Genomic DNA, 24522 nt, shown 5'->3' with positions numbered 1-24522 from the left:
AAATCTTCTTTGGTACAGCAAATTGAAATAAAATGAAATGTGAGGATCTTTTCTTCTCTATATCTTTGTGTTTCAGGTTCAACATTGGTTTTACATGGCTTTTATTCATATGGATTTTCACTACTTTCAAACATCTTAAATAGATGTACAGAAATATTCTTAAAGACAAATTTAAAGACAAAGGTATCATTTTGGAAGTGTACAAAGTAGTTTTAAAAGTAACTGAACTTCTATATGGCATTTTTACCTAATCAATAAAAACTGGTGAATAATTCTGAGGCCTGATAAATGCACACACAGACTTATCACAGACCCTGGACTCAGATATCTCCCTACGATACATTAAGTTGTATAGAAATAATTCAATATTCAACAATACTCAGACTCATATTCCCATTCATCAAGAAGTGTTAATAATAGAACAGCTTCACAATGAGATTATGAAATTGTAGAATTGTTTAGACTGGAAATTACCCTTAGGATCATCCTGTCCAATGCTAACCCAGCACTGCCAAGTCCATCATTAAACCATGTCCCCAAGTGCCACATTTACACAGCTTTTAAGTACCTCCAGGGATGGTGATTCCACTATTTCCCTGGGCAGCAATTATTCAGTGAATAATTTGTTTCCTAATATCCAGTCTAAATCTTTCCTGGTGCAACTTGAGGCCATTTCCTGTTGTCCTGTCCGTGGTTACTGGGGAGGAGGGACTGACCCTCACTCTCTATAACCCCCTTTCAGGGGGACAGAGAGGTCTTCCCTGAGCCTCCTTTTCTCCAGGCTAAAACCCCCAGCTCCCTCAGCTGCCACTCACAGGACTTGTGCTCCAGACCCTTTCCCAGTTCCCATTTCCCTTCTCTGGACATGGTCCAGCACCTCAACATCTTCCCTGTAGTGAGGGGCTCAGAACTGGACACAGGATTTGGGGTGTGGCTTCACCAGTGCCCAGTAGAGGGGATCAATCCCTGCCCTGGTCCTGCTGGCCACATTATTTGTTGCTGATCCAGGCCAGGCTGCCAGTGCCCTTCTTGGCCACGTGGGCACAGCTGGCTCACTAAGGACTGAAGATCTTCCTTATTCCACCTACATTGATATATTTCTCTGCTACTTGGTCAAGTTCCTTAAACTTTTGGTTTTCCCATTTTATGCATCTACGAAGTAGGGCACAGAATCTCACAGGGATGCCCGAGAAATTTTATTTTATGAATATTTTAAAAGCATTTTAACATTCTTGGGTTGAAAACAAATCATTGCAAATAATCATCTAATTGCTTAAATTCTCAAATTTGGTATCCTTGGTGCTGCAAGTAAACATTTCCTTATTGAATCATTGAAATAATATTTTCTGTAAATAAAATCTTCAATCAACAGACCCCAAGTTTATGGTGGGGTTTTTTTTCTTCTTTAGCAACATTATGCAATATTTTCAAGGTGAAATCAATGGGCTAAATGTAAAGGCCAGATACACTCTTTTTTTTCTAAAACCACCCACTGTAAACTCTAAATCTGAACTGAATCTCACAAGGTAAAGAGTTCAGGTAACAGAAGGAAAAAAGACATTGCATATGATGGTAAACTTTTCTTCGTTCCCTTTTAGAAGTTTCTTGCAGGGCTTGCTTGTTTTAAAACAACCAACCAAGCAACATAGGAGTTCTTATAGATGCAAGAAGAGGTTTCAACCAAGAATTCATTATGCCTACCACAATAAAAGAGAAAGGAAAAAACCAAAGCAAAGTCAGGTGAGAGGACTTATTAGTTAGCTGCACATGAAAACAGCGAGCTCTTTTCTATTCAAACAGGAAATGTATATTTACAGAATAAAAATATCACAAGAATGAATGATAATCACATTTTAACAGTGTCTGGAGATTTAGGTTAATAAGCAAGGTATCATTTATACATGTAACGTTGCTTGTTGTAAAGTGAACTGCTAATTTGTCAACCCTATTTTGGAATAAGACAATGCGAATTCATAGGTCAGTTCCATACAGGACTGCACATTAATCACATTAATTTTTTTAATCTTAACAACAAATGTCCTTTGGATGCATATGGGGTTGGTTTGGGGTTATATTCCTCATCTTGGAAAGTCTTTTGAAACATCTGTTTGGCTACAGATAATTCTGTAGGGGAAACAAGGTGGCAAGGAAAAGGCAAAGCATACACACCAGTGGAAGCACCGTGAACCGTTCTCAACAGGTGTTTAAAGAGCTTATTAAAAATACACATAACATCTGAGGAGAACAAAACAAAAAAAAGAGCACAAGTTGTAGGACCATGTTTGAGATGTCACCTGGAATTGAGGAGGCAGTTACACCAATGTAGATCTAATCCCAACCTCTCTGTAAATAGCCTCTTAATGTAGAAATAGTTTAGTTTTACAGACCAGAAGTCAATTTCATGTTTATATACTCCATAAAACATAGTTGCTCTACAGACTTTGAAAATTCTCTGTAGAAGGAATTCCCTTTGAGGAGGAGAGAGAATTTTTCTGGTGAAAGCAGGAGAATTCCCTTTTAGTTTTACCTTACAGAAGGTTGTATAAAATTCCTTTCCCTCCATCCCATCTCTAGCTAGAGATTTCAGAACACAGAGCAAGTCCCACACATGACATATCTTACCACTCAGCAAAACAACTTGAAACTGGCAAAATGCTAATCCTGGCACCAGATTCTCCAGCCTATATTCAGACACAGACACAGCCAATACATTAAATTCATATATATCTATACATGTATTTACATATTAGTCCGCATGAATCCTCTGCACACAGTTGATCACTGTTCTGTGGCAATAGATAGTAGCTCAGAGAGACAAAAGGTGCGTACGAGGTGGAGATTAAACTTCCCTGGGCTTTTGTGACCTGCTTTTCTGAGCAAATGGAAAAAGGTTAGTCCACATAACCATCCACTGAGGTTTGAACTAAAAAATGTGATTTGTTCTGCAAAGGCCAGACATGCCTATGCAGCGTGGTACCATTTGGAAAAAATTATAACTTTGCAGCTGAGACCCATCCACTTTGGAGCAAAGTTACACACGTGACTTTGAATTTTGTCCTTGTAACTTTGCCTGTAATCAGGACTAGAAACTACATATCAAAGCCAGTCTGAAAAGTTGATCCCTACTGTTTTGTGGCTTCTAGGTCCTGGTTCCTAGGCAAGACCTGCATGTCTAATCTTAGCAAGTGTATTCATGCCCTGACTGTAATAAAATTCCCTCTCATTCAGTTCCTTTTGTTGATTTTACCACCAGAGGAGATAATCCAGCTCCATGGTTTATCTCTTCTTTTTGCTTGTGGAGGTTTTCAGGCATCACAGAAGTTAGCACTTCAATAAAGAGTGAGCTTCACTGATGTTTTCTATGTATCATCTTTAGAGTATTGTAGCTAGATGTCTAATCTGCTTTGTAAGAAACCCAGTAATAATGGTGAGAAAGTGATCAATTTTATTGGTATTTCAAAACATAAAAAGAGAAAAACAGTAAATCCATCAACAGTGTGGCAAAGAATATTGGACAGAAGAGCACACCTGTAATAACACAACTGCAGCTTCCTAATGCAAGAGACACACAAAATAAAAATTAAAATATGTATGGAGTTATAAAAGCATTTACATTTTTTTAGATTCTTATTGTGCCAAGAAAAAATATGTTCTGTGGTGTTCACATACTCTTTGAATAGAGAGGGACATAATTCTCTCTCTCAGGATTTTTCCTGGAGAAGGCAGTGAGAAAGCTCAGAGAGAGAAAAGAACGTGCTGCTCCTGTTGTTTGGCACATGTGGAATGTGTTATGGAGATTGTTTACTGAAAGAGTAAGTCCAGCTGGGTCAAAACTGTGTCGTGACTGTCTGAAAGGGTCATCCGTTTTTCTTTAGTGTAGTAGAGTTTAGTGTAGTATGTACTATAATATAATATAGCTTTCTTAAAAAAAAAAAAGGTGGAAAAAGCTGCTATTTTCACTGCCTTCTCCAGGAAAAATCTTGGGAGAGATAATTATGTCTCTCTCTGTTCAAAGAGTATGTGAATACCACAACAATACTCTGTAATGGTTGAGAATAATTTGGAAAAAAGTTTAAATTGCATCCATTTCAGCACATTTGTTGGCCATTTCAATGAAAAGTGAATTTGACTTGAGCAACCTCAAGAACACTGAGAAGATGCCTTGGGAAACCATGGAACATGGGCTGCAGCACATTTAGGCTGTGTGAATGGGTTTATTGGACTCCTTAGGGAGAGGTGGTGACAAATGCAAAAGAAAAATCATAGAATCACAGAATGGTTTGGGTTGGAAGGGACCTCAAAGATGATCTAGCTCCAACCTCTCTGCCATGAGAAAGGATGCCTTTCACTGCACCAGCTTGCTCAAAGCCCCGTTCCGCCAGGCCTGGAACACTTCCAGGGATGGGGCAGGCACAGCTTCTCCGGGCAACCTGTGCCTCACCATCCTCATAGGGAAGAATTTCGTCCCAATATCCTATCTATCTATCTAACTATCTATCTAGCTATCGATCTATCTATCTATCTATCTATCTATCTATCTATCCAACACCTACTCTTACTTTGAATCCACATCTATCTATCTATCTATCTATCTATCTATCTATCTATCTATCTAACACCTACTCTCACTTTGAATCCAACCCATGTTCTATCACTACATGCCCTTTTAAAGCAGTTCCGCCAACAAATGACAGGGATGCGCAGTTCTCTGTCCCGCGGGATGGATTTCGGGCTCAGGGCCGTACAGAAGCAGCATTTTTAGCGTTTTAACGCCGTGACTGAGCCACGTAAAGCCGGGGGAGGGCTGGCGGGCAGCTCCGCGGGTGCGCCTGAGGGGCGGGCGGCCCTTGGGCGACCACCAGAAGGGCAGCGCTACCCAACGGGAAACCTGCGCCTCCAAATCCTCCCTTTCCCAGCCGCCGCTCCCACCCTTCCCACGGCCGCTCCCGCCCCGCGCCGGACGCGCTCCGAGCTGGCGCCGCCCCCGCGCTCCGCCGCGCTCCACGGCCGGGCCGCCAGCGCCGCTCCCGCCGGATCCGCTGCGGCTGCTTCCCCCGCCGGGGAGCCGAGGCTGCCGCGGTGCTGCTGCTGCCCCCGCTGCGGGAGCAGAGCCGCGCTGCCGGAATAGGCGCTGCGGCCCCGCCGGCGCTGCCCGCGGAGCCAGCAGGGCAGGGGCTGGGCAGGGGACCCGCGCATTGTGCGAGCCCGCATGGGCACGGCGCGGGGGCGCGGCCGCGGGGCTCCTGCGAGCCTCTCGCTCGGCGCCCGGCAGCGCCCGTAGCCGGGGGGCGCCGCGCTCGGCCGTGAGGGATGCTTTTGTGCGCGGCCGCGGCGCCGCGGCTGCGGTGACGGGGCAGGTCGGGCGCCGCGCTCAGCCGCAGCCCTCCCGGCGACAGCGGCCGGGCGCGATGCTCTTTTAGGCGGCCCGAGCCCTTGCGAGCGCGGCGGGCAGGCGTAGCACCCCGTAGCGGAGCTGGGAGCGCGGGCGGGCGGCTCCCCATGGCGAGCAGCCGGAGCATCGAGCTGGAGCACTTCGAGGAGCGGGACAAGCGGCAGCAGCGCTCCGGGCCGCGGCGCGGAGGCTCCGGGTCCGGCGGCGGCGCGGGGCCGCGGGGCAATGGGCTGGTGCCCAGCCCGGCGCACAGCGCGCACTGCAGCCTCTACCGCACCCGCACCCTGCAGGCGCTCAGCTCCGAGAAGAAGGCGCGCAAAGCCCGCTTCTACCGCAACGGGGACAGGTACTTCAAGGGCTTGGTGTACGCCATCTCCCCCGACCGCTTCCGCTCCTTCGACGCCCTCCTGGTGGAGCTCACCCGCTCTCTGTCGGACAACGTGAACCTGCCCCAGGGCGTCCGCACCATCTACACCATCGATGGCAGCAAGAAGCTCACCAGCCTGGACGAGCTGGTGGAAGGTGAGGAGGGTGCCGGAGTCCGGCTGGAGGTGGCCGTGGGGCCTGGTGGTGTGGGCTGTGGGCACTGCCTGGGGCGAGCTTCCCAGTCCGCACCAGGATCAAAGCACTTTGTGAAAACTGACGGCCACAGAACCCGTGAGGGCAAGTAGCCGTTGTTGTGAGGGGCGGTAGGGCCTCGTTTTCCCTGTGTGGACCTTCCACTCCTCCCATCACCTTGAGCGCTGCCATCTGCATGCGCTGGGCTTGACTCCAGTGGTAGTTAAGCAGTAGGTGCCCTTTTCATCTGGAAGAACTGTGAAGTTCTTGGTTGCTTTCCATTTGTAATAGAGGGAAATGCTGTAATTTGGTTCTCTGAGTGTCATTGTTGACTCTCAGTGGCTTCAGTCTTCAGAAAAGAAGCCCCAGTGCTGTGAAAAAAGGGTATCTATATCCTACCATTTATTAAAACTAACAGGTGTAATGCCCTAGTTTCAAATCCATATTAACAGAGGGAATTATCTACCTTGCCTGACTTTCAAAAGCATGTTATGGAATCAGATGTATTTCAGAGTTGTTCCTAAGCAGCTTTTCATAATGGGACTTAGCTGCTGAAGTTATGTAGACCTTACAAATCTGAACAGAGCAGCTCTTGACCATCTCAAAATGGGACCAGAAATATTGTTTTGTGAATGACACCTATGCCCCACGTTTGTGGGGAGTGATAATTGTCGGAATGAGGGGCAGAATTCCCCAGTCTTTTCATGTGATGTCTTAAAATACAGTTTGAGCTCAGCATTGCCTGCTTCCCAAATGCACGGGTTATGTTGTGCACGCTGAGAGGTTTGTAATGAATTTGCACTTGATGGTTCTCAGGTATTTAATAGATCAGCTACCGCAGTCTTGCACCTTGTGACTCTGTGTGCTAGGTGTAGCTGGTTTGCAGTAATGAAGAACTGGGATTTTTTGTAGGCCTTCCAATGCCTCTTACTTCCTAAGGCTTTCAGTTTCCTATCCTTTGAGCTTTGGTTTGGAAGCTTTCCTTTTCAAAGCAGTGCTGAATCACACCTGGAGAATTGGATGAGAAAGGGAACCTGAAGACCTTTATCTAATCCACCAGTAAGGACGTTGGGAGTTAGGGACCAGCTGCTTCACAACATGGAAGAGAAAGGGGGGGCTGCAGAATCTGCTGTGCCAAATGGGTCTCCCTCGGGAAAGGTGTGCATGGAAGGGCACTTCCTGATAGTAACAGAGTGCTGAGGACTTACCTGATCTACTATGAGGCTGTTTTACATTGACAACCGAAGAAGTATGAAGTGGTTGTAGAGTGAAATGCTGACCTTGTGGTGAAGTAAGAAAGAAAAACTTTCATCATTTGGTGGTTAATTTAAAGACACCTTTAAAAAATATGCTGAAATGGTCACAGAAGGGAAAGGAGATGAAACTAGCAATGACATGGAGTGGCTTTTGAAATGTTGCATCAGGAATGATATTAGACTTTTATGACTTAAAACAAAGACAGAATTACTTGCTGGACAGCCATATATAGTCTTACAACTATAAATTAATAATTGAAAGCAAAACTTAGTATTTGTCTCTTCAAATACTCAAACCGTAACCTTTGTTGTGGCTCTTTACTGGAAGAATAAAGCAAAATAAATGTCACAGTCAAAATGCCACTTCCATGCTTTCTCAAAGAAATGAAAGGGGAAAAAAAGAACCCCAAGTACTTAGTCATCTATCCAATACAACTCTCAGGAATATTAAGAAAATCCTATAGCACCATAATTGGATTAGTATGTTCTCCAGTTAGCATGCTAAAAACTTCACCAGTGTAAGACTAATCACACAGAGAAAGAGAAGTATATAGAGGAACGAAAGGACAGCAAACAAGTGGTGAATCTATAGTTCCTTGAAATTGAGTTTTTTGCCAGGTGTTTTGCTCTTGAGGTGCTGGAAGGGATTTGATATGGGTTCATTTTCTTTATTTCTCGTGGTTATAGCACAGCAAGTGTGAATTTCTGCTCTCGAGTAAGTGCTCCAACATTGGTGTTGACCTAAAGCTTGAACTGCAGAAGCACCAGAAGTAGCTTTGAATGGTATTTCTTTTTAATATTTTCAGAAAGGAAAATAAAACTGAAGTGCTGTAGTGTGTGCCAGCCGCAGGCTGAGCACCAGACGGGCCATGGCTGCGTGATGCAATACCAAGCTCACTGGTCTCTTGGCTCCTTCCCAGTGCTCCTGAACTGGGACATGGAGTCATAGCAGTTCAGGTTCAGTAGTGGCAGATCTCTGCAGTGAGCAGAAGGTGAGTGCTCAGCACTCCTTGCCAAGCCAGCAAGATCTGCATTAAACCTCTCTCAGCTCCAGCCTGTGTGTGTGTAGCTCTTGGACAGTAACATGTCCCAGTGCAGGGCAAGCTCTTTAGGGCTTATTTGCTATTTATCTATCTGGGATATAGAAGCTGGCAACATCAAATTCTGTACCATAACAAGCTGAGTTGAGTCACTCATAAATGTTTTGGTTTTTTTTTAGTTTGGCTGTATTTGGCAATCTGTTTTACTGCTTGTCATTTTAAGAGAAAAAGAGCTAGTGCATGGACATACTGAGGATATGAAATATTGCTGTTATGGGTTGAGCCAGTTAAAAATTGCAGCAGATCCTGTTTATTAGTCAAAAATAGAAGCTCCATTTTATGAAGCATATTGCTTTTCTTAACTGGATATGACAATCAAAAAAGCATGCTCTGCTGGACCAGCCTAAGGCAAATATAATTTATATTCTCAGCCCCTGTAGATTAGGAAACATTATGAGTTTGACAGTTTTCACTGTTTCCTTAGAATGGGAGGAATTTCATTGTCTGCTCCTGTTCTGTTTGAGCAGGCAGATCCAGAGAGGAGCTGGGGGCTGGGACTATTATGACTTTCTTATCGTTCTCTTTCTTCCAGCTTTACTCTCAGACATAACACTGCTTTTTACTTTAGAATGCAACATTCCGTGTGTAATTTTACACTTGCCCTTCAATATCGAATATTAAAAAGTAGATTAGTTTTTATTTTCTGCCAGAGTTAGCTATTTAAGTGTTTGTCTATTTCCTTCAGTTTCCCTTGAAAATATAGGCTTCCTAAAGCATGACACCATAGTAATAGAACTGTGCAGCTCTTTAGACCCGAGCTGTGTGTTTTATGTGGATATTGGTCGTGCTCTGTCTCTTTGTTTTCATTGCCTTGTTAATGAAGGACGTGGAGAATCCTGACTGTACAGGTCTGCTGCAAAGCTGGGAGTTTTTGTTGGATTTTGGGAGATGAAAGCAAGTGTAGACTTTATTCCTGGAAAGAGAAGTTCTATTTGTTTTGCATCTAATGGGAATCCTTCTAGTTCCCTAGAAAAATGGCTGAGAGTCTTTGTTCATTCAACAACAATGCTTAATTAATACAGTCCTTTATAAAATGGCAGGAGTTTTGTCTGCATGGTTGTGCACACAACCAACAGGCATCTGTAGGGAAGTCTTTGGGCAGGAGGTGGGAAGGTTTGAGGCAGGGCAGTCCTTATGCATGGCCAGGACACATAGCACAGGGCAATATCTGATTTACAGAAATGAGCTCTGCCTCACTATCACAGAGTGAGAGAATGTGTTTTGAAATAAGGTGTTGAACAATCCAAGTTTTTTCTGCCATAGACCATAGCTGTTACTGCAGATTACATTTTAATGCTGCATAAAGCACCTGTTACTTAGGTTGATGTGCACTGTTGTATTAGGTCAAGAATATCTTTTCCCTTGTCAGGACAAGCAGATGGCGACACCAAGTAGGCAGTTTGTATTTTTGCTCATTCCAAAAGGTATGATTGCCCTCCTGTGCTAGAGCCAGAAGCTGTAGTGCTTTAAAAAACAAGAGGCAAATGTAGTAAGGTGAACAAAGAAGGGTAAAAGAGGAGAATGAAAGAAGGATTAAAAAACACTGAAAGCATATTCTTCCAAATACTTCCTCAAATCACTGTAGTGACACTGTTCTGGAGCAATGGGGTGTGGATGTGAAATGCAGAAGTAATTCTTACTTAACTTCCATCCAAGTAAAATAAAATAGTTCCATCACCACCTATCTTATAGTTTCAGGGATGGGGAAATTCTAGTTTACCTGAAAAGGGTTATTTAGTTCCTGTGGAGAAGGCACATGGTGTCAGATGTTTTTGATACCAGGTGGCATTGACTGTTTGAGGGCTTTTACTCTGCCTGAGCAAAGGGTTGAACTTCCAGAGGTCTCTTCCAATCTCAGCTGTTCTGTGATTCTGTGAAAGCCTGTAGGAAGCTGTAATCTGCACCTCTTAATGTCTAAAGCAAATCAAAAGAGAACTAGTAGCAGTTAGTCATCTGCTAAAATCCTGGTTGTTCTCCCAGGTTTTAAAAAGTGCATGGGGAACTCTGAGTGCTGTAGATGAGGAAAGATTGTGACTTTAACAGGGTTATTAAAGGTGATATGAAAGTGAATTGTACGAAACTGATGAGGAGGGAAGTTGCTCAAAGTAAGGAAGGAAAGAGAAATTGAAATAACCCAATCCTTCATAAAAGGGGTTATGTTATTTTTAGATCAGTCATATATGCTGTAAATACACTGTTCCGGAAATCTGCTTGGCTTTGTGTTACAGAACACGGAAAGGGTACTCTGCTGTGTTTCCTAAAGTTAGAAAGAAGGTCAGTAGCCTTAATAACTACCTTGCTGTACTAAATAAGCAGCTTTTGGAAGCTTTGAAGCTAAAGAGTTGCACCCAAAGGAGCTGAGGAACATAAGGTGGATAGGTGAAATCCATGTAGGTACCTGCCCTGTCCTGTGGGATTGACAGGGGAACACATGCCTAAAAAATATGGAAACTGTTTTCCTTCCATAGGGATATTTTTACCTGTCAGCTATATCATTCTCTGTTATGCAGAGTGCCATTTAAAAAGTGATCCTTTATGTCACTTTCAGGAGATCATGCTTATTAACCTTGCAAAAAAACAAGCCAGAAAACCCTATTCAGATATGTTTGTTTCAAATATCCGTGCTGAGGATTTTTGAGTGTTGCACGCTTAATTTCTTTTGTTGTTTACAACATGTAACATATCCACATTTGGTTTCTAACCTAATGCTAGGAAAAGTATCTGTAGTAGTAGGAAAAATAAGTATTTCTTTAGTTTCTATTTTTTAAGGACAAAAAGTCTGAATATTTCTAGGCTATTTGTCAAATGCTTAGCAGTGAGGTTTGGCTCACAAAACTTGTTCTGTGAAGAACCCCAAATGGTCAGGCAGCTGTGTTCCCTCAAAACTGCACATATCACACTTGTGATTCAAAAGGGCAGGATGCCCTATTAGTACATAATTAGTAGTAATATTAGTACTTAATATAGCATGGCTGAATTTAGAATAGTTCACGTAGAGATATAAAATAATCAGGGTTGAAAGAGACTTTTGAGATCATCCAGTCCAACCATCCACGAGCACTGCCACTGTAACCCCTAAACCATATCACCATATCACTGGATCCAAATGCCTCTTAAACATCTGCAGGATGGTGACTGCCCCACCTGCCTGAGGAACCTATTCCAATGCCTGATCACCCTAACAGTGAAAGGATTTTTTTCTAATATCTCATCTGAATTTCTCCTGTCTCAGCTTAAGGCCATTTCTTCTATTCCTCTTACTGTAGGCATGGCAGAACGGACTGACCCCACCTCTGTCCAACCTTCTTTCAGGGACAGCCATGAGGCCTGAGCCTACTCTTCTCCTGACTAAACAAACCCAGCTCCCTCAGCCATTCCCCACGTTTTACAGACCCTTCATGAGCCTTGTTTCCCTTCTCTGGACACACTGCAGCTCCTCAATGTCCTTTTCAAAGTGAGAGGCACAGCACTCGAGGTGTGGCCTCACCAGAGCCCAGTACAGGGGAACAAGCACTTCTCTGTCCTGCTGGCTGATCCAGGCCAGGGTGCCATCAGCTCTCTTGGCCACATGGGCACCCTGGCTCAGGTTCAGCTGCTGTCAACCAGCACCCAGGTGTCCCTTTCTGTCCCAAGCCATTCCTCACCCAGCCTGTGTCATTGCATGGCTCAGGTGCAGAACCTGACACTTCACCTTGTTGAGCCTCCTGCAGCTGTGTCCTCAGCCCACTGATGGAGTCTGTCCAGGTCTCCAGCAGAGCCTTCCATCCCTTGAGCACATCAGCTCAGAGTCTTCTGAACAATTACTGAGGGAGCACTTGATCCCTGTGTCCAGATCATCCATAAAGACCTTAAACAGGACCGGCCCAGGGTGGAGCCCTGGGGAACACCACCAGTGACCACCTGCCAAATGGATTTATCTCCATTCACCACAGCAATCTGGGCCCAGCCATCCAGACAGATTTTTACCCATTGAAGAGTCCACCCACCCAAGCTGCAAGCAAACCCCAAATTTTTCTGTGAGGGTGCTGTGGCAGATGGTATCAAACACTTCACTGAAGTCTAAACAGACCTTGGATAGACACATCCACAGCCTGCCCCTCATCTACTAGGTGTACACGCTATTCTCCTTAATCCTTGCATTGTTACCTTGAAAGATGAGCTAGGCACATTTCCTGAGGACTGATGTAGAAGAAATAGATGGCAAATAAAAAACTTTGTGGATGAGTTTCTAAGAAAGCAAACCAGTATTTAGGCAGCTGATGTCCTATGGCTATTTGTCAGTCAAATTGACCCATGTAGTCTTGTTTTCTCTTTTTCCATTTTCTGTGTTTATTATCTGTATTTGCCTGTTCTGAGGGAATGGCAAGGGTTGTGTTTGGACTGTTGGCTGTCTGAAGCTGGAATCCTTTTACATTGTTCTTAAACCACTTACACAGCAGCTTGTTTCATGGATTGTGCATCTGGTTATTAATTCATGCAGCTAAATTATTGAGAGGCAGGTAACGTTTCCTTGTCAATAGGCAATGTACCATGTCTTATAGCTGATTTTCTATTGTTAATAAGACTTGGAAAATCAGAAGTAGACTTATGCCATTTGCTGCTTATATTGTGACCCAAAATATCAGCAGATGTTTCGCTTTTTAAGCAAGCATATGCCCAAATTGAGGAGTTTTTGATGGTAGCAGGATTTCTTCATGGAAGAGCTGGCACTTCTAGCTTGCTCTGGGTACTGTCATGAGTCATGGGATGGACTGTACATACACTCTGTTGAAATTATGCTGTGAACATATAAGGAGGTTTCAGACTTCTGCCAAAACTGGTCTGCAGCCTGGTTGAGCTTTCTGCTGTGGAATAGTTTGGCTGGACTCAAGAGTCCCAGATGTCACCTATGTCTGGAAGTGTTGCATTTTTTTCTGCATCTAAAGGAAAAAAAGAAAGCATTGCTAAATACATCTTCTTGCATCATTACTCTTTATTGTGCTTCTTTACCTGCAAATCTCAGTGTAATATTAGAGACTAAACTCGTGCTCTGGTCTGAAACCTGGGGAGCTGATTCATGCTAATACCAATCTTGGACCTAGAGACATGGTATTTACTTTCCATAATGTAATTGCTATGACTCTGTGCTAGTTGCTAGTGTGCATTAGCTTTGATAAAGCTAGTATGCATTAGCTTTATCTTTCAAGAATATAAATGGAAGGTGGGCCTTCAAACGGTAAAATTGACCATATTGAAGTCAGCAGTGTAAATATTTGAATTATTGTTTATGCCTGGTTTTGGAGACGTGTCAACTTTCTTGGCTGGTAGATGTAAAAATGCAAAAAGAAAAAAGCTACAGCCTGATCAAAATGCTGCTAAAGTCTCATAAAATATTTCCTTTTATTTGGGATGATATGCGTTTAGGTTATTCTCATGGAAAATCTCAATCAAGACAGTCAGTGAAATAGTCAAATTTATTTATGTTTGTGGTTTTCAACTATAAACGTATCTGTTAGTTTCAATAATGTTTGAAAACAATTTGATTGGTTCAACCCTTCTAGACTCCCTCAAAGATCATGTATTGTTTGTTGTATTTTACATATATTAGTTTTCTGAAAGATTGTGGAGAGTACACATCAGAAGTGTGTACTTATACATGAATTAATCCCAGACAGATTTAAAATCAGGTCATACATGAAAGCTGTGAGTAAATATGGTATATATATATGGTGTATATATATTTTTTTCAGGTTCTTACCTACAAAAAATAATGTAAAAAGGAGATAATACTTCTACGAATGACATGATATTTCTTCCAAACTGATATACATAAGGGCATTTTCTACTTTGGAGGATGACCACAATAATTTAAACAATAGCACACCTTTATTGATGTTTGCTTGTCAAGGGATGGTGTTTTCTCAGGCGTGCTTTTTAAATACACCATTCTGTTGGAGTTTCCTGAAGTTAACTTTATAAGTGTGATTTAAGTTACCCCTGCCATTTTTTCCTTACATGTTTTCATCTGGAAAGTAGTGAATTGTATACCCCTGTCAAACAAATAAATGTTTAGCTCGTTCCTAGAAAACCATTCTTTATCCAGAGGAAAGCAATTGGCTTCTTAATGGTACTGTTTCTTGGGTTTTTTGTATTTTGAAAGTTTTTAAATAGAACTTAGAAACTGTGGGTGAAGTCCTGGCTGTGGTAAAATAGAGATTTAAGTACTAATCTGAAAACTTTACCCTTTAAGTCATGAAACAAGAACACCACACAGTGAATGTGTTTTCTCACTTACAGCCCTTGCTCTAGTCTTGCCATATGTGCCTGCCTTGCAGGTGTAGTAGTAAAATCGGTTTTCCATGTAAAACTTGCGTTTCTTCACTTTATATGTCTGGTATATAAAAGCAGGCATGGACTTTAAAGCATTTACTAAACAATCTGTAATATACTGTATTCTCAAGTAATTAGACTTCTCTGTATCTGCCAACTATAGGAAATTTTCAATTCATTTTGGCAGATTTTATATTTTTTTTAAGTAAAATAGTTTGTGCTTCAACTTCAGTCTTGGCTAAATGCAGCTGAAACAAATAATTTGAAATTCTTTATTTTAAGTTATTACATTGTTTTAACTTGAAAGCACTTCCTGACTTCTTTTACTATGGCCTCTGCTTAAAGGAAAAAAAGTTACGAGAAGAAATCTGCCTAAGACCACTATGATATAGTCGAGCAATTGTTCATGCATCAAGGAAGGGAAGCAGTAGGAGACAGAAAGTTTTACACTGCTATTTTAAAGAAATATAGATCCTTTTGGATTAATATTGACGGAAAATTTTACAGAAGTACAATTTCTGCTGTCCTATAGAGTGCTGTAGCACAGCTGTGATAGATCACATTCCATGGCAGTACAAAGAAGATGCTCTATTTATGATTATGAGTCTGTAAGAGACAAAGCCAGCATGCCTGTTGAATCTTTGCTATGATAAATCCTTGAGCAAAGAGACCTTTTGTCCTCTACCTTTACTTTATATAAAGCAATTAATTCACTTCAAGTTTGAGACTGTTTCTGAGTAGCTTTAGTTTTGAAAATTTTTAACTTTGTTAATTTAAATTTCAGCCCTGAGATTTAACTTTGAATTATCTTGATTTTTGTGCATTTGTTGGGTTGGGGTTTTTTTATGGTCTAGGAAGTACATTGTTTTTGAGTTGGAAAGGATAGTTTTGAACATTGTCAGTGATGGTGAATTTTGAGGTACTTTGTGGAATTTATTTAAAGCTCTTTTGCACACAGCTGGACAGACTGTCCCAAGAGCTTTTGTTGGTTTTGGCTGGGATAGAGTTAATTTTCTTCATGGTAGCTGGTGTGGGCTATGTTTTTGAAACAGTGTTGATAACAGGGCCCTGTTTTTGTTCCTGCTGAGCAGGGCTCACACAGAGCCAAGGCCTTTTTGGCTTCTCACACCATCCCACCAGTGAGTGGGCTGGGGGAAAATGAAACTGGGAGGTGACACAGCTGGGACAGTTGACCCCAGCTGGCTCAAGTGATATTCCAGACCATATGACGTCCTCTATTTATAAATCTGGGGCAAGAAGGAAGAAGAGGAGGAAAGTTCAGAGATAAAGCACCTGGATTCCCTTCCACCATTACCATGGTGGAGCCTGGCTTCCCTGGAAGAGGCTGAACACCTGCCTGTCCTTGAGAAGTGGTGAACGAATTCCTTGTTTATCTTTGCTTGCCCCTGTGGCTTTTGCTTTCCCTATTAAACTGTCTCTATCTCAGTCCATGAGTTTTTTATTTTACCCTTCTGATTCTGCCTCTTCTGTCCTACTGAGTGGGACTACTACCAGCTTCTCCTTTGGCAGCACTGAGTTTGAAGACAGACTTACTGTCCAGACACCAAGCACAGTCCTTTCAATCTAGTTTTAGAAGATGTGCAGGGGTAAACCTTTGCTTTCTATTGTAGCTGAGCTTGCTGCCACAAAACTGGAATATCTCACGCTGTTTTGCAATAACAGGATAGATGACCAAAATAGCTGTTGGAAGAGAACGCTGCGTATCTTTAAAATCATAGGATCTCTTAGTTTGAAAGGGACTTTCTGAAGTCATCTCATCCAATATCTTGCTCAGGTTTGATAAAACCAGATTGCTTGGAGATATCTTACAATTTAGTGCATTGTTGTGGGGCAGCATGAGCTTCTAGACACCACAGTCCTTACAAAGCTGTGTGGAGTTTGGGGTTCTTTTTCTCCTACCTGTAAGCTGGTGCTAGTGTGCAGCATGCAGCTGTTTGTCAAGGAGTTTGTGTGCTGAGAACACCTCCTTTCTCTTAACTAATTTTTTTTCAGGAAGGAGGAGGAGTATAGTTTTGTCTGCATGAGTTTGTTTCTTGCACCACTTGATCTGTCAATATGAGGAGGAGCGATGGTGATGGGTGATGAGTGAAGAGGAAAAGTACAGGCAAAGCAGTGGCATCCATGGGACTTCACCCCAGTTTCCTAGTACCTGAGTGGAATACAGTCCCCAGTGATGTTTGTGGAGGCAGAACTGGCTGCCAGAATTTCCCAAACAAAATCATTGTTAACTTGGCTTAATTATAATCTGTGTTCTTTCACATACAGTGAGTCGACTTTCAAGAAGGTCTAAATACAAGATAAATTACAAAGCAGTGTAATTAGTATTGGAAAAGAAACAAGAAAATCTTTCAGCTCATGGTAATTCTTCAGGGCTTTGAAAGTAGCTCAGTATCTTTGTTTTAGAATAAGCTCTGCAACTTCTAAGATAAATCAGCTCTCCAAACTGGAGTTCAGAATGCAAAAGTGTTGTTTAAAAGTTTTCTAGTGTGTATCTAAATGTAGGCATACATTTTGTAACTCTTACAATTCTGTCCCCTAGATGCATGTTTGCTTCTCTTTCTGTGCATGTTAGAAGTGAGTTTGGTTTCTTCCACCAGTGACTTTGACTGTGTAGCTTTAATTTTACAACAGGCTAAGCTTTTTAAGATATAGGTAGCTCTTCTGTCTGGAGCAGTGGTGTATTCTGTCAGTTTTGAATGCTTCACCATTCATTGTTCTGGCAATACTCTGCCCTTTCAAGAATGTCTTGGGATGTCATTTTGTGACATCTCAACGATGTGGGTTACACAAATAACCCAGAGTTAAAGATGTCCTTGTCATGGTTTACATCTTGCATATTGCTGTCAGGTGTCAAAAGTGTTGTCATAAGCTGCAAGTAGTCCTCCTCTTTTTTTTCCTTAAAAACAAAACAAAGAAAGGAACAAAACCAAACAAACCAACAAAACCCAATAAAACAAAGCAAAAAACCCCAAACAAACAAGCAAAACACAAGAAAAACCCACAAAAGCAAAACAAAACAAAACCACCAAAAAAACTGCAAACCAGCCTTGAGTTAGGAAAGAAATTAAAAATGGGGAAGTGTAAATGTATTGTTATCCTCCCCTACTCTCAAATACTCATTTGTGGCCTCAGGAGGTGTTCATGGTCTAAAAAATATCAAAGTGGATGCATTTCAAATATGTGTCCTTGATAGAAAGGCAGTAACTCCTGGTAGATTAATGTGCCTTTCAGGATAAGGGTCTTGAAGTGCTTAAATTTATTCGGTTAAAACTTGCTGTTGTAAAATAAACACAGACATGGGTGTGCATATCTTGAAATACAAGGTTGAGGGAAATATAGGAGGGGACCTGGATATTTGCTGAAGGAGAAAGCTCTTAATGTCATGTGTTGAGCTCAAGTAATTTAAGCACTTGCAAAATGACTTTATCCAAAAGACATGTGAAATATCTTGAACCTCTTCATTGCCCACTATTTTTTATACCAGGGGTCTGTTGAAACCTGTTGGAAGCACTCTATGAGAGTGTTGTTTGGGTGGAAAGCTCTGGTAATTTACAGTCCTCCTTGTCAAAATACAGGAAAATCACTCCCAAAATATTTCTCTTTTTTGGTTTTTCTGGCTTTTAAGTTGACAAAGTAGCTGCAAACCCCCTTAAACTGTGAACATGTCCTCTTCCTTTCAGGTGAGAGCTATGTGTGTGCATCCAATGAGCCATATCGCAAAGTTGATTACACCAAGAATGTCAACCCAAACTGGTGCGTGAACATACGGACTGGGTCCAGTCGGTCCTTGACGTCCTTGACATCCACGAGGAGCGAGGTGAAGGAGAGCAAAGATTTCATTAAACCCAAGCTGGTGACTGTTATTAGGAGTGGGGTAAAGCCACGGAAAGCTGTGAGGATTCTGCTGAACAAGAAGACTGCTCACTCCTTCGAACAGGTCTTGAATGACATCACCGAAGCCATTAAGTTAGACTCGGGTGTAGTCAAGAGACTTTGTACACTGGATGGGAAGCAGGTAGGAGAATAAACTGCTGTGGCCATCTAATAATCTGAGATGCTCAGTTTTCATTAGTTCAGTTCTCATTACTGTGTATGCTTTCATCTGCTTCTGAATAATGACAGTAAAAAAAAATCAACTTTTAAAAGTTTTATTAAAATATTAATACACACAACAAAATTAGAATTGTCTATAGTGTAAAATAAGTGGATCTTTACATTCAAGTAAAACAAATTATTTTTATGCCAGCCTTTTTGCATTGCTCAAAAAATGTGACTGTTTATTGAGTAATACAATTTATTTGAAACATTTGAACTTGTTAAGATATCTATGTGTTTTCAGACTACCACATAGTGGCTGAGTGGTATAAGAAAAATATCAATGTCTCCTTCCACTGCACTTCCACAGATTGCTGTTTCCAGAGATGGTAACTGACATGAGCTGAGGTCAAGAATTGTATCTGAAATGAATCATTCTGGGAGGGTGGTCACATCTTTGCAACTTGCTTTTTTTTTGCTTTTAGTTTTATGTCTGCAAAAACAAAGCTAGGGTTAATGATGTGGTAGGTGTGTATTCTTGCACAGAAATACAAAGGAGTGGCTCACAGGATGTTCTGCTGCAGCTGTTTAAAGTGTCAGGAACACACTTGGTGTTGATCAGTCACATTAATGACTCAGCCCTTCATAGAAGAGGACTTTGATACCTGATACTTTTATTTGACCCTGCTGTGGAACTCTGACAGAATTGTGATTCAGTAATAGAGCAACACAGGCACAGAGGTACCAGATACCCAGACTCTTGTACTGTTGACTAAACATTGATATCCTTGCTCATTCAAGAGGTATTTGTATACACCTGCATATCGATACATCTGCATGAAGTAATTGTAAAAGTTTCAGTTGTGTTCAGAGATGTGGGCATTTTTATGTTCAATATATTTTATTTTTATATTATGTATTGCAGAACAAGTGCACTTAGATTGTCTCAGTATGAGCTCTGTCTCTGGTTATGTTCTGTGTGCTTGGATACACTTCTTGTAAGGAAATATGTGAAAAGAACAACTTCTGTGTTTTGATGAAAATATAGCAAGGCAAAAGCATCACTGAAACTCTTGATTTTCAGTGTTTGGTGGCAGCACAATGATGTGCTCTTTAGTTCTTCTAATAGGTTTGGTTTTAAATGAGATTTGTTAATGCTGCTTCTTAACAGAGGATCCTTCCTAGGAACATCCAAACAATGTTTGTCATGTTTAATTTAATTAATAATAAAATAGCTTTGAGGATATTTATTATGCAGTAATGAGTGTCTTCTGCCCGTGAAGTGTTCTGACACTGTCTCAGGATTTTGGTCTTCTCAAACAAGTAGGGAGTCAGTAAGGGAAACTGCAGAAGCTGGGATTGTCAGTTCATCTTCACCTCTTCTTGCATTGTTAGAACAGCAGAAACCCACTGATCTGCATTGGTATGGAAAATGCAGTAGTGCATCAGGGATCAATAAAAGTAGTTAACATTAAATATCACATACATTGCTTGCATGTTGCCATCACCCATGGTGGATGATGACTGTCTTCAGTCTATGGTGAGCATGACCAATTACTGATAATGTTCCAAAATAGGATTTTTTTTGCTGCAGGACCACCTCCTCCCCTTCTGTGGAAAGGCAGTCAGTGAACTTGGACTGCAGCTGTGGGAGTGTTCTCAGGCGGGATTGAGAAATCCCTAATTCTGACTGTGAACAGTTTATGGAGAACTGCTGCATGCAGCTGCCTCTCTGTGTAAAGTGTTCCAGCAGGGGCAGGGTGTAAATGTGGAGACCTCCCTTCCATTGGGAAGACAGGCCTTGTGCTTTTCCCCAGACTTTGGGAAGGAGCCTTTGTTGCACAACCACAGTGTAACTGTGTTTTAAGAGCTTGTGAAATGGAGTGCCCCAAAGAGAAGACCTATGACTTCAAACACCCTGACAAAAAATAAAAGCCTTCTACTGCTTACTTTGTAGCATGGAGAGTTCTTGTTTTATTTATTGTTTATTTCTCTTTCCCCAAAGTGAAGGGCTGACCCCAGTTTGAGGCAGTAGGGATTTTTAAAATTTGTTTGTTCACTGCTGGTATACGTAGAGGTTGGTGCCGAAGGGCTTTTTGGGGTTTGGCACATAAAGAGTTGCTTTACTGCCAACTACCAATTGGTGGAAATTTCTGAGCCTATTTTCTCTAATGTAGTAATTGCTTATTCTTCTAAATCTGCTAGGGAGGCAGATCTTTTATGTTCGTTGTGGTATTGGCACAGCTTGAAAGGCAACCATTAAAAAAAGGCATTTTGTAAATGGCTATGTTCCTATAAATGTAGCCCTTGTGTTTCTCATGGTTCTAATTTTTTTTCCTTGCTCCTTCATATTTTTATCTCTGTGGAAATACTTTTTTTTTTTCCTGAGTGAATAGGCTTAGGTTGTATTTTCTGTTTAATATGAAAATGGGTGTGAAATTCAGATGATTAAAACATGCATGTATAAAATTTGTATCCTTTGATTAGGGAATGCATTGTTCTGTTAACTTGTGGTGTGATTTTTTTTTATTCCACTAGAACCATTTAATGTGTAGGAAGAAGTGGTGATAAAACCAGTGATCTTTCTGACCAGTAGAAGAGAGAGGATGTTTTCAAAAGAGTTTTTATTTGCTCTTCTGACTTCATTAATCTTGGCTGTTGCAAAATTTTGATGATAATAGTAAAACAGAGAATAATGCCTGAGTTGGATATTTTCCTTGATTGTTCTGTGTGAAAACAGACAAGTATCTGGTTTTTAATGGTAAGATTTTGTAATGTTTGCAAGGTTTCCTTTTATCTTCAGTTTCAAAATGAATGCTGCAATTTAACATATTAGTGCTTTGTAGCCTGAAGTACAGATCTGTTTTTGAACTATTTAGATGCTGGGCTTAATTCTAACTTTTAAGCTATCATGCAACCACCTTTTTTTAACCTCCCAAGATTGTTGAGAAGATTTTTAAGTGAGAAAAATATTTCTGTAAAAATAACTAGGCATTAACTTTACAGTGCAGACTTCTGCTGTTCCAGTCTTTGTGCCTCTGACACTGGGGTTTGCCTAATATATTTGCTTGACCAAAGTGTTTTCCTTACTTGGCTGCATTTTCCTGGAATCTGTCACTATCCTACTGTGAAGCAAGGACAGTCAGACTGAAACTTCTCCGGTTGGGAAGTTAACCCTTTGTTATGTCTGAAGAGAATGGAGGGTTTTCTTTCTTGCTAAACAAGAAAGAGCTTCAGTCATTGTGAAGTGTGGGGTGACAACTGTGTGGTAAGTTGTGGGGAGAGATTCCTGTGAGAAGCTCACAAAAAACCATGCACAACTCTGAAGCTTGTGTTATTTGACACACAAAAGAAAACTAAATCTTAACACTTTTTAAGCCTGCAGTGTGTCGCAGTTTCATGGATTAATGTCCGTTACAGGATTGAAAAGGTGGATGAGACACCTTTTCTATACTCTGTTGTCAAAACAGTGAGAATGCACCAAAAATTAGCCTTATCTTGGAGGTCTTTTTTCATGGTTGTACTGGGGGCTATCTCTGGAACCAAAAGTTCTCCAACTTTCTGTTATTGAAGTGTTTTTTTTAAAGTGCTCATTAAAAGTCAGTTGGTAACTGAAGAAAACAGTTACTACATGTGGATGGATTTATCACTCATTGTGCTCTCCTCTCAGTGGTTTTTCTGTTCTCTAGTGACAGAGTTGAAAACTCAGTAGAGAAGATACCTTTTGAAAACTGAATTTTGTATTTGCTTTGCTGTTAACGTACCCATCAAAGGGCAGAAACCAAAACAAGAAATGAGCAGGAGAGATTTTGTTTATTAGTGTAACAGTTTTCCCAATATTCTTGGTAGGCTTTTGTCATTCAGATCTCAAAAATTTATATTAATACAGTATTTTTGCTACAATCTCAATCTCAGTAGAGATCTTACTGTTTAGTACTGAGATAAATTTTAGAACATATGAATTTCATTTTTCTTAGTTTTTCTGTTTTGCTGGCAAAGTCCTACTTGTATGAGATGATTTTTTTAAAAAATAATTTTATTGCAGTTAAGTACTTTTTGGCAAATATTTCCCTTTAGTTGAATTGTCTCCTACTAAAGGAGGATGTTCCTTAACCAGGCTCTTGACATGTACTTTTTGTGGTTTTGTAATTTAATTGTGCTGTTACATCACTGATATCTCATTGCAGGCTAAGAAACCACTATAACAGAAACTTGCTTCGGTGTTAACAGGCATGATTTCTAGCTGAAAGTTACCAAAGTAAATCAAGTTTTTATCTTGCATCTCAGACTCTAACCTAATACAGACACTGTACAAATGTATTGGAAATGGCACAGGTTTGAATTTTTGCTAAAAGCAATTTTTCATGAAAAGAAATCTCCAGCTTTTTCTTTTTCCAGTTCTAGTTCTGCTGAAATTTAAAATGCCATTTTAAGCTGAAATGTTGCATTAATCTGCAAATATGAGGGGAAGAAATCCTTAAGCCCTCACATAGCTCACAACTCTCATAAGACTTATATCTTGTTACTGTGGAATATCAGTGGCAGCTGCAGAGAGCAATTCTCTGCATTGCAGATCCCACAGAAGGAATTTGTGGGCAAGAAGTCTTTCCTCAGCTAACTTCAAGGTTTTGAATAGTATTGACAGCCTCTGAATTCATCCTAAAGGCTGAGGGTCTCAAGGGGTAGAGTCAACTTATAGAAAGGGATTTACAATTTGCCAAGCTGCAGCAGAGTGATTGGGGATTTGACACTGTGGATATGATTGCCAATAAAACTATGCAAAGAGTAGATATGTTGGATAGAAAGGCTTTTCAGAATTCATGGTTCATATCTACACAAAAAAACACATGAATCTGCCTATTTTGTGGGAAATTGCACAAGTGGTAGTTACATACATTGTGGGACAGAGGGGGACATACAGTTTTTACATTATGAAAGTTCAGTAGGGTGTGTGTAAACCATATGAGAGAATGGGAACAGGACCACCAGAGACCTCTTGATGCAGGAGTGGGATAGCACTGCAATGTAAGTGTGAAATATCAGCTGGAAAGAGGCATTTATATTGGCTGTTTTGGAGTTTGTTTCTTTGTTTATTTGGAGATTTTGTAGCTGACATGAGTCTGCAAATTATTAATGTGTGAGAAATAGTAAAATGTTTTGTGGAAATGAATCCAGAAAGTATATTTAGATTGTATTTAAAGAAAAAGAATGGAACTTCTAAAAGAGAGATCTTCCAAGAGAATAGGAACTAAGTGACCTGCGAAGTTAAATCAGAAAATATACACACAGTACAGCAGAGGAAAACTCATACTAGATGTCAAGAGTCATCCTTCTCATTCACTGGATCAACTTGAGACAAAACCAATGTGGAAGAGCTAAAGATTCCAGGGCATAGGGTAACCCTGAAAAGCAGTATAGAGGAGTCCTGCATGAGTCTAATGACCTTACAGCTGATATTCATTAGATGAGATGCTGGTCCCTAAGGTTGAGTTAAATAAACTTAACTCTCAGACAGGGCAAAAAACTGATGGAGCAGTACTATGAATCACTTTGTTTGAGTAAATATGTAGCAGCGGAATACCTGTACCACCTGGGAAGTAGAGAAATTGCAGTTTGGTAAAAAGTCACATTCAGTGCAGTCACTTTTATGTGTGTTACAGACCAGAAGGGCACTGACAGCACCTGTCTTTTCAGGGAGCCTGCTGGTTTGGGTTGAGCTCTGAGCACAGGATGCTGCAATTGAGAGCATGAAATGGGATTTTGGGAAGGCTTGGGGGCTTTTTTGTTGTTTGTTAGGGTTTTTTTTAACAATACATAGTTATGAATCAATGACTTGACTGGGGAGAGAGAC

General features: G+C 41.1%; 1 protein-coding gene across 5 annotated transcripts in view; it reads left to right on the top strand.

Moving 5' to 3' along the window:
• The first annotated feature begins 5331 nt into the window (after nucleotides 1-5331).
• DCLK2 (doublecortin like kinase 2) overlaps nucleotides 5332-24522 on the top strand; it is a 78375-nt gene continuing 59184 nt past the window's right edge. For 4 of the 5 annotated variants that reach the window (XR_005626457.1, XR_005626456.1, XM_039698447.1 and 1 more), the window contains exons 1-2: nucleotides 5500-5914; nucleotides 18317-18651. Coding sequence is in view for 3 of the 5 variants with exons in the window: in XM_039698447.1 (XP_039554381.1) it covers nucleotides 5500-5914; nucleotides 18317-18651 (750 nt within the window). In the remaining 2 variants the exon portion in view is untranslated. Of the gene's footprint in view, nucleotides 5915-18316; nucleotides 18652-24522 lie in introns of all 5 variants that reach the window. The other variant, XM_039698446.1, reaches the window with a different exon arrangement.

This window comes from Passer montanus, unplaced genomic scaffold (genome assembly GCF_014805655.1).
Source record: "Passer montanus isolate IOZ18808 unplaced genomic scaffold, ASM1480565v1 scaffold125, whole genome shotgun sequence".
NCBI lineage: Eukaryota > Metazoa > Chordata > Aves > Passeriformes > Passeridae > Passer > Passer montanus.
This window is presented reverse-complemented; position numbering and strand designations above follow the sequence as displayed.